Source organism: Setaria italica, chromosome VII, assembly GCF_000263155.2.
Source record: "Setaria italica strain Yugu1 chromosome VII, Setaria_italica_v2.0, whole genome shotgun sequence".
NCBI classification, from domain to species: domain Eukaryota; kingdom Viridiplantae; phylum Streptophyta; class Magnoliopsida; order Poales; family Poaceae; genus Setaria; species Setaria italica.
The window spans coordinates 17001610-17012032 of record NC_028456.1 but is presented as its reverse complement, the minus strand read 5'-3'; the positions used below and the strand labels follow the sequence as shown (position 1 = coordinate 17012032).

The following is a 10423-nucleotide window of genomic DNA, read 5'->3' as shown; positions in this document are numbered from 1 at the left end:
TCAAAAAAAAGAACTCAAATTCTCCCTAAGTCTACACAAATCCATCCACATGCAAGCTTCTATACGACTAAACCCGCCTCCATCGTTGTTCTCCCTGCTCCGCCCGGTAAACCACCACCGTCGCAACAGCTGGCACTCGGCAAGCGTTCAGTACTTAGGTATCTAGCGAACGTTCATCTGATCTAACACCTGAAGGATAAGCTGAAGTGTGAAAACATCTGAGGATTGCTTTTAGCAACTCACAGGCATCCAGACAAGCTTGGGAAATCAATCCAACCTTCATCGATTTGCCCAGATTTGTAAACCGACATAGGCCATTCATCATGAACATTCTATTGTCTCCACTCCCCTCCTGTAAATCTGTACAGATGCACTGTTTTACCCATACAAAAGTTGGCTAGGAAAAAAATATGGGAAAACAGGCATGCCTAGCTAATTTCATCCTAATTTCTGGGGGGTAAAAGCTTGAGATGTGTTCAAAATCTGTTGGATGCAAATGGATGTTCAGCATCAGGTGAGACTGTTACTGGAGCCTCTGCAACTTCTTTATATCCGATTCTACATCCACCGGAAATTTGAGTAAGTCCTTCAATTTGGTAACTGCTGCATCAAGGTTATTGACGTCCAGGTATCTTTCGCTTGGGGATGCAAATAGAACCTCATTTATGTCTTCTTCAAGTTGCAGCGAGTACAGGTGTTCGAAGACCTACAAAATAAAGTTGCAATTAAGCAATGGTGTTGCATTTGGATATCTGAGGTATCATCTGATTCTCCTACTATTGATTCTATGCAGTGTAAACCATAAGGGCATCAGACATCTTACCGCTCTAAGCCTTGAAACAACCATTTCCCTAACTGAAGATGATCGTGAGACTAAATTGATGATAAAAAGACCACCGTCTGAAAGGAACTCTTTTGCTTTCTGAAGGAAAGGATCTTCGACAAAGTTTTCTGGCGGGCAAGACAGCCCAGAGCTGTGGGAATAACCATTGGCTGTCAGTCTATTGAGAATAAATCATTTGATAAAAGAATGGCAATACAATGGCTGAGAGAGACATGGAAAAGCAATACCTTAGGTCAGATGAATCAACATCAATGATAAGAATTTTGATCGCATTGCTGCCTCTGCCATTTGATACAGAATGGTTTGCAGCAACACTGTCTTCAACGAATTTGATTCCATCCCCCAAATGCACCTAACATGTGGGAAGTCGGAAAGATGCAATGAAGCTCAATGATAGAAAAACATGGTCTGTATTACGAACACTGAACACATCAGTAAGAAAATAGGGAGATCTGAGTTCCAAACTAGGCTCGTCATCATTAAAAATATCACGACAGAAATGCAAGAAATAAGACCATTCAGCATGCTTTACTAATGAAAACCTTATCAGTTCCCCTGTGCTATTGTGGTTACTTAGTGTTGCATGGAAATTAACAAATTATTGAGATCAAAATAAAAAGTCCATATAAAATGTTGTTTTAGACATTGATAATCTTCAAAATTTAACTTTAATGATTAGTTACTTTGTAATGTATTTGTAAATCATAGCGAAATTATAATATTATGAAGCTTTTTTTCAAGACAAATCCGGCGAAACCACCTTCAAATGATAAGTATGTTTTAGTTAGCAGGTAACCTAAAATGCCACCTTTTTATGACCAGAGTAAAAATGTTATAGCTTGCCATGAAAGTGGGTATTTTGGCATGTATGTTCGATCAACTTTAGATTCCAAAGTAACAGGTACGCAAATCAGACAATGATTTTAAATAATTGCTGCATCCATGGTATACTAGTCGTGGCATGATACTTTCATACCATTCCATAACTCCCTCTAATCTCTGCCATTGTGCCCTTATGGGACTTTGATGGAACAGGGGCAAATGATCTTTCAATTGGCAATTTGGTATACAGTAAAAGTTTTAGTTAAACAGTGGTATGGAGGGAAATTTTCAAATATCAATGGAAAATAGTTGAAGTCCAAGTTATTCAAAGGAGTATGATTAGCTCTCTTATTATAGGAGTACAACAACCCACCTTTAACTGTTCATCCACTGAAAAACCGAAATATTTCTTTGCTAGCTCAGCTACCAAGGGGTCCAACTCCACAACCTGTAATTTTTGAGAAGTGTGATGACTGCATTCAATCATTTGTTGAAGATGAAAGTTTTTTTATTTTTCTGTTACCTCAATATCTACAAAAGGGAGACATCCACGGAGAAACATTGGGAAACAACCAGCACCAAGGCCTATAACAGTGGTGCTGACCTACAAAATGCGAATCGGACGTAAGGTACAAAACTGTTACATACACAAAAAATTAAGAACTAATTGTACAACAACGAAGCTGGTTCAACAATAATGGCAGTTCAACTACTTAAAAGTCAAACCCTAGTAGAATAAAAGCATAAGACTTACTTTTTCTCCAGATGTAGAAGCAGCACCCAGAGCAGATGCAACTAAAGAAAGCCCAGATATGATACCGCTGTGATAAGAGCTGCCAAGAAAGCTATGGTCAACTCTCAGACTGTTCTTGGATCCTGCATGTCATGTAAACACCAACAATTGGAGTTTAAAACCACAGAAGAACAAATGCAAATTAGTGCCTAATCTTGAATAGCTTATTGAGTTGGTGAATATAAGAAAAATCAACAAGTGATGAAACAACAAGAATCAGGTAACTGTAGTTGTTCCAACATTCATCAACTCAATAGAAGAGAACCAGGGGATTCATCATTCTTCTTTCTATGATCAAGTGAATATAGTGCTTACAATTCTATAAGATCAACTAGCATTGCTATCAGAAAAGCAGCAAAATCATACAGATTTCTGCAGCAATTCTGGATTATGGGAAGCATTGATTACTTTGATAGGATTTCTGAAACTCTTAGGGAGCAAAAGATTATAAAGGCCAATGTAAACCACACATCCGCCATACCACTACCAATAGATGAATTGCCCTCCAAACAATTGTGGCTGCATGTATTAACTGAACAAATATTCACAAAGTAAATACATAGACTGAAAATTAGCTACAGCTCATAGCCATAAGAACTAGAAGTGATAGCTGATAAGTTCTGCTATATAGGAATATGTGGTACATGATGTCCTCTCCACAAAATAAAATGAGTTATCAGTTAATAGAAACTCTCAGATTGTGGATCTATGACTTTAAGGAAGTACAAAATCTATCTATATGCGGACCCTAGAGAGGAAAAATATCAGCTAGTAACAATGAAAGCAATGGGTATAGCAAGCAACCAAAAAAGGTACAGACCTTTTTTGCTCCTTCTCTTTTTAGATGTTGCAGATGCATTTTTATTCTTTTTATCTGTCTCATCACTGTGAGGATCTCTAATTAGCAACGCTTCAGATTGCACTAAGCCAGAACTTCTTCCAAAAATAAGGCGCCGGAACATTTTCTCAGGCATGGAACCTTGGTCTCCATCAGCATTTTCATAGACAACATCTTCCACAACCATTGGACCAGTTAATTCTGAGGTGGCCTTCCAAATGCAACACAAGAGGTCAGCTGAGAAGGTTATGCAAGTACGCAGCTCAACTGTAATCAGACACTACAGCTAAGTGAACTGTTATAGTATCAACACAGTTCACTTCTTAGTCTTCATGTCAGCATCCCTACTTCCATTCATTCAGAAAACTAATAGCAGGCATGTGCATTTCTAGCAAGTATGCTACAACATTGCTGACTCCTCAAATAAAAAACCAATTTAAGTCCACCCACCAATTGATGATGCCCAAACATTGAATCTTCCAATTCATTGCAGAACTAGCCAGGATTGGAGTTGCATGGTTTACAGACTCAAGTTTTGTCACATTTTACTGTATATTACTCTCTCCATTTCAAAATATAAGGCATGGTTTGACTCAGCACAGTTTCCAAAACTAGGCTTTGACTTTTAGTTTCTCTTACACTACAATGGTTCTAGCAACAAAATTCTAACCACAACAAAGTACTTTCAAATGTGAACACACTGATACCATTTTCATATAAGATTTTAATCACGTGAGGCTAATTGTTGGTTGAAGATTACAAGGTTTGACTCTTAAACTGCATGCACATCTTATAAAATGGAACAGGGGAAGTAAAATGAGGAGATTGGGTTGGATGTCTCCTAATCAACTCCACAGCTAGCCCAACCAATCAATGGCTTTTAGAAGAAAAAGATATTTACAATTACCTCTTGCAGAATATCTCTTTGTTTCACACCATCACCAGCCATCATGAACCTGCAGGATTGTTTACATACCATCACCAGAAGATCAAACATCGAAAAAAATGGTTTAGTTGCCCTTTTGGTATTATCTCTTCTAGCTTCTTTCTTTAAGTTGGCATAAAAAGCAGCTATCTGGTGTCTCTTCCCCACACCTCAACTCCTCAACTCACACAAATAAGGAGGCGGGAGATTCAGGTTCTCCCATCGGTTAGGCTGTCATTCCCCTTCGCCTCCAATGGCCTCGCTGGCCTCAGATGTGAGGGGACGCATGGTTTTCTGCCTGGCGCTTGCAATGTGGACTTGTGGCAGCCACCGTGGCATAAGGTCCTCCAGCCCTCGACCTCATCGTCACTCGCTCCGGTGCCAACGACAGCTCCGTGGGGTTGGAGCTCACCGGATCTGGAGATCTAGTTGGAGATCCAGATCCTGTTGGCTACTGTACATGAGTTTTGGGCCGTCTGGTAGTGACAGTGACACAACACTTGGCTTCCGGAGGGGAGGCTCCAGGGGCTGCAGAGATCAGGTATGTCGGTCTGGTTTCTTCTCCCATCTAGCACCGAAAGATCCAGACATAGTATGCACAGGACACGTCCCTGGCCAATGGGCATCCTTGTTCTTCCCGTTTGTGGGGGAGTGTCATAACAGTATTTATATTACCTAACAAAAATTAATGAAGCTTCACTAACATACGAGGAACTAGGTGACACTGCAAACAAAGAAGAAACTGACTCCCAAATTCGAGTCGAAAAGGCTCCCACCAACTAAGCTTGGCCCAGTCCCTATCTTTCCTAAAAATATGGTCACAAGTAGAAACACAAATCAAACTTATTTGGCATCAGCGGGCCTCTATTCAAACCATGTAACCATTATTCCTAACCAACTTTAAAACCTTGATGTAGTCCTTGGTTAGTGATAAAACCCTTGTTTGCACAAAATACAAAATTTAAGATCTTGGTTAAATAATTTTGATTTAAATTAAATAGTGTCTGAACATTGCAAATGGATATACTTTAATAAGAAATGGCGATGAAAATCCAATTAGAAAGCATTGAAACATACGGTATAGGGGCCTCCTCTTCAGGATTTCCAGGTTCTAGATCCTTAACAAGTGGAGACAAATCCTTCTGGAAATAACAAAAACAATAATATTAGGATAGGGAACATATTAAATAGGAGCCTTCGGCAATCTCCAAAGAATGTAACAATAAAAACCACCTTAATAATATCCATGTCGATATTTGCATGTCTGCTGTCCAAGAAAACCTAGCATAATACAATTATGAGCAGGTAAAATGAAACCCAGCAACATAATCATAAATACCAATGTAACAATAACGCTGGGTTTGCACTCGTAATAATTGTACCATAATTAGACGGGCAGCCTTTGCACTTTCAACAACATGCCACTGTCCTTCTGCTGAAGCAAATAGCCATTCCTGAGCTCGAGCCTGAAATTGAAATATGTTCCTTAGCAACTTTCAAGCCCAAGGAACTATGAGTTATTTCCTAACTAACAGTTATAGCTGCAAGCGTTACTATAAATCCTTTCGTAGCCAACAGTTTGTTTGCATTTAATCAAGCATATTTCAGCATTAGTTTGATCAGCAAAACACAGTTTTAATCAAATTCAGCTTCTCGGATATGCCATTGTTGGTTCTGCTGCATTATCCTCCCCAGGCAAGAGAGAATCTATCCTTAGGCCAGAGATCCTTTCTTCTATAAACTCACAAAGACAGCGATTTTGTGAGGCAGCTTGTTTATCACTCATTGTCCTTGGTGCTTATTGTTTCACATTGTTCTTGTCCTTCCAGATCTAAAACTTCTGTCCAAATTCACAAGCAAGCACCAGCACATGTCCCAATTCTTTGTTTTTTCTACAGAGCCTCTCTCTTTCTTTTTCCTTTTCAAAAAAGGCCTCCAATAGTGAGCATCCCCAGCACATGCACTGTAGTTTGACTTGGTTGACTTGACATATTTGTATGATATTTATTTTCTCCACCCACTTAATTACTTCCATTGAAGGTGCTTTAGCAAGATTCGTAAATACTACATAGTTTTAAGTAACTTGGTGTTTGCCTTTTCTCGTCCAGTATCACCATTTCATCACATCAGGCAAATAAGCATTGTGTATGTGTACACAGAACTAGGATATTACTTAAGGTCGCATTTACACTTAGATTAGTATGAAGAGCATAGGTTGAAGGCTTCCATCAGAAAAAAGTGAATGTGGATGAGGAAAATGGAAATGGACCCACCCCACCCCAGAACTAGTTTACAATTTCCTCCAGATTTTCAAATTCGTTTCATCATGATAATGCATCCACTTATTAGATTTGTTTCTTCCAAGACAGAACAGATCAAGGAGAAGATTGGCGGGAGATTCAGTTAGACAACTAACAGTAAATACTGAGAAAGCAACAATGCAAATTGACAACATAAAACAGACCTTAGGCACAATAAAAACTCCACAATGGTATACAAATGTTTCTGTTTGCTTCTTGGCATCCAATAGAACAGCCTTGTAGCAATAGAGTGAAGTCTCCTGTTCACCAAGAATGAACTGCCTCCTTCGTCCTGGGACAATCACTTTCAGATCTCCTATAGCTCCTAGCTGAAGATCACGCAATGAGAGGAGCACATCAACACCAGAAGAGTATGACTCCCTGATGATGTTCTCATTTCCAAGAGCCCGAATCACAGCAGTTGCCTGTAGCACAAACATACAGAAGACAGAAGTGACGAAATGAACAAATATCCTGAGCTGAATTAAACCATTGATTTATTCATACAGTTTATTAGAAGAATCAACAATACCTGTTTCATGTTACAGTATTCAGCAGACTGATCCAATGATGATTTTATTGTTTGAACTGCACCCATCTTCCCTTTCAACATGACCACCATGAATGTCTGGAAGGCAGATTTTTTAGAGGATTCACTAGCTATAGCTTGAATATTCATATCCCATCCAAATCTGAACTCAGACAAAAGAAGTGCTGCAAGAAGGGAAAATGGAAAACATCGTAAGTCTCACCATTCAATTATTATTGTTCTTTAAGAATCTGTGTAGTCGAACCTATAAACTTCGTGATCACCAATATTTGTGAAACAATGTCAATTGGCTGCATGAAAACATCAGATTTATTGTTTAAAAAAATGGTTCCATGATCTTACAACTTTTGAGCGTATATACTAACATGTACTTATAAATATTTATGGTCAGAGTTTCTCTTTGTAATTACAGAAAAAACTCAGTAAAACCACATACTGAAAAACAAAGTGGCATGGTTGAAAGTTCCTAACTATCTAAAAAAAAAATTCAAGTCTTGAAGTCTGGAGATGCATAATAAGTTAATAAAAACTAAATATGAAAAAGTAAAGAGAAGGTGAGAATTGATAGAAAATAACCTAAAACATGGGATTCTGCAAGGGTAAGGCACACAAACTTCCCTCCTGATTTCAAAACTCTCTTGGCCTGCAAAAGACACCTGCTCAGTCATAAATATCATTAAGAAAATAGCATTTCCATCAGGACCAAGGGATATATCCATTACAACAACTAAAGAGGCATTTAAAGTTCAATAGAAATCCACCAACATACCTCATTAAGATATTTTGTCCCCAGTTTTGTCCCAGCCCCTGGCTCCATAAGAGCATCCAGTCCTCCCTTATCAAGAATGACATCAAACGACCCATCCGCAAACTGGTAATTTTGATACGTCAGCTAGTGTTGATAGGAAATATGTATTAAGAGTTTCTGGATTTATCAATAATGGAAAAATTCCGGGTATGAAGCCAGACGATCCATGTGCAAAGTGGCATTTAGATATGTCAAAGTACTTCTGACAAGCATGTGTATTAATAAATGACGGAGAGATACAGCATAAAAAATTGGCAAGCATAGCATCGAGGACTTGCAAAGAAACAATTTAATATGTCATGTAATTTTTACTAGAAATATGTTGCTTCGTGTGAGATAAAGTTAAGTTTAGGAGCAGCCAGCAATTATTACAGGAAAGGGTCAAAGACAAACTATAAATAGGTAGGGCATAAAAATTTAGAGAACTAGGCAATGCAGAAAGCTCACAAATCATTTTAAGAGGTATCACAAAATAATGCCAAGCAGGTATAGTACAGGGCCATTCAGAATCTCAACCAAAGAAAGTATCTTCCTCTGGATTGATTTATTTATTATGGTGCAGAAACCATGAATCAACAACCATAGCGCGTTTCTTGTAAGCTGCCTTCGGGTGACAACAATTTATAAACGCACTGCAACTCATTCATAAACCCCAAGTCAACCAAACATAACTGAATTAAATGCAATGCCTGCTCAAATGACCAAGAAGCATTTGAGCTCAACAATCAAGAGTTGGCATGCCAGGTACTCCCTCCATTTCAAATTGTAGGTCGTTTTGGCTTTTCTAGATGCATAGAGTTTACTATGTATATAGACATAATGTATATCTAGATTCATAGCAAAATCTATGTATTTCTAAAGGCAAAACGATCTACAATTTGAAACGGAGGGAGTAAGTGACAGTGAACTCAGATAAAAAAAACTACATTGATACCACATTCAGTGATCAAAAGCATCTCAACGATATGATAATAATATCATGTCCGATCAAGGAGTTTGCAATGCAGAAAGTTTAACCGTACCTCCAACATCAGCAGCAGGCTCAAAATTCACAACTCTGATTTATCTAAATAGTACTATAGATGTGACTGTTTCGAAGTTTCATCTAACGAACTAACAACTACGGAACTATCAATGCCCCCCAAATTATCCCTGCAATAGGCAACAGCACCGCCAGCAAAGCCAAAATCCAAGCTCTATACAAGCCAAGCCAACCCATACACCGCAGTCGATGTAGCGCACGGGCCGTACCTGCATGCTGGTGATGTCCATGACGCGCCAGCGCATCTCGGGCCGCGCGCGCGCGTGGCGGCGGAGCATGTCGGCGACGACGACGCGGGAGAAGTCGACGTTGGTGATGCGGCGGAACCCCGCGTCGTAGAGCCGCTCCGAGAGCGCCGAGCTCCCGCACGCGGGCACCAGGATCTCCGGGGCCGGCGCCCCCGCCCCCGCATCCGCCTCCGCCGCGGCGCCGCGGTCCCCGAGGAGGGCGAGGAGCGGGGTCTGGAGGTTGGGCCACTCCGCGTACCACTCGAAGCTGTCGCCCGTGCCGCGGAGCGCGAAGAACTTGTCCCAGTTCTCCCGCGACGTGAAGTCGCCGAGCGTGCCGAGGATCGACGCCGCCGGCGGCGGCGGCGTGGTCGCCATGGGCGGAAACCCTAGTTTAGGGGTTTAGGAATGGTCGGAAGTGGAGGAGGATTGACCGGTTGGAGAATGGAGACCGATGTCTTTGAGAGCGAGACTAGTACAGAGGAAACGGGTCAGAGTATTCTGTGACTGTCCGATCTATCATGAACGCTGTAGATCATAGTCACTAGCCAGATTCTTCGAACAAAAAGTAGGCCCGTTCGGAGAGTGGGAACATTTTAATTCTCATTCTTAGATAAAAAAAAAGTATTTATTCCGGCTGCGCATTTTTTTTATTTCAGCTACAAAAGTTGTGCATTTAACCGTACATTATTGCAATTCACAACCTACAACTGTCAAGAAAGATGCTAACAATGGCAAGTGGCAAACAGTTCTTTAAAAATAGAAAAAGAAGGTTGAATGGCAAATATGTACTCTCTCCGTTTCAAATTATAAGTCATTCTAACTTTCTTGGAGAGGTCAAACCATTTTATGTTTGATCAAAATTATAGAGAAGATCACAAAAATTTATGATACCGAATAGATATACAATGAAAATATATTTAATAAAAAAACTAATGGTACTTATTTGGTACCATGAATGTCAGCATTTTATTGTGTAAATTTGGTCAAACTTGAGATGTTTTGATTTTTCAAGAAAGTTGGAATAACTTATAATTTGGAATTGACTTTTCAAGAAAGTTGGAATAACTTATAATTTGGAACGGAGGGAGTAGCAACTATTGGTAGGTCTAAAAATAAAGTACAACTATTTTTAATAGAATTTGTATATAGCCAATGCAGCAATTTACCCCCTTAATACTAGTGCCATTAATGGGTAAGGTCGAGTGTGCGCCGCCACTACTAATGTGACTCACAAACACATTCCGGCTACCACCAAATATGGTGGCGCTGAT

General features: G+C 39.7%; 1 protein-coding gene across 1 annotated transcript; it reads right to left on the bottom strand.

Moving 5' to 3' along the window:
• Positions 1-202: 202 nt before the first annotated feature.
• On the bottom strand, positions 203-9589 carry LOC101753172 (methyltransferase-like protein 13). Its single transcript, XM_004975310.4, has 16 exons — positions 9132-9589; positions 7842-7943; positions 7649-7715; positions 7055-7236; positions 6687-6947; positions 5605-5688; positions 5456-5503; positions 5300-5364; positions 4205-4253; positions 3280-3508; positions 2421-2542; positions 2190-2270; positions 2040-2114; positions 1072-1196; positions 824-974; positions 203-706 (listed from the first exon to the last, which is right to left on the bottom strand). Exons 1-16 carry the CDS (start codon positions 9525-9527, stop codon positions 524-526), a joined length of 2220 nt encoding a protein of 739 aa, XP_004975367.1. The 5' UTR covers positions 9528-9589; the 3' UTR covers positions 203-523.
• Positions 9590-10423: the final 834 nt, after the last annotated feature.

What these genes read in the sequence shown, in the direction of transcription:
- LOC101753172 (XM_004975310.4), bottom strand. Translation starts at nt 9,527, where the DNA reads ATGGCGACCACGCCGCCGCCGCCGGCGGCGTCGATCCTCGGCACGCTC. An exon ending in GGACAAAATATCTTAATGAG is followed by an intron (nt 7,716 to 7,841) that starts GTATGTTGGTGG and finishes TGTCTTTTGCAG; the next exon opens with GCCAAGAGAGTTTTGAAATC. An exon ending in CTTCTACATCTGGAGAAAAA is followed by an intron (nt 2,271 to 2,420) that starts GTAAGTCTTATG and finishes CGCATTTTGTAG; the next exon opens with GTCAGCACCACTGTTATAGG.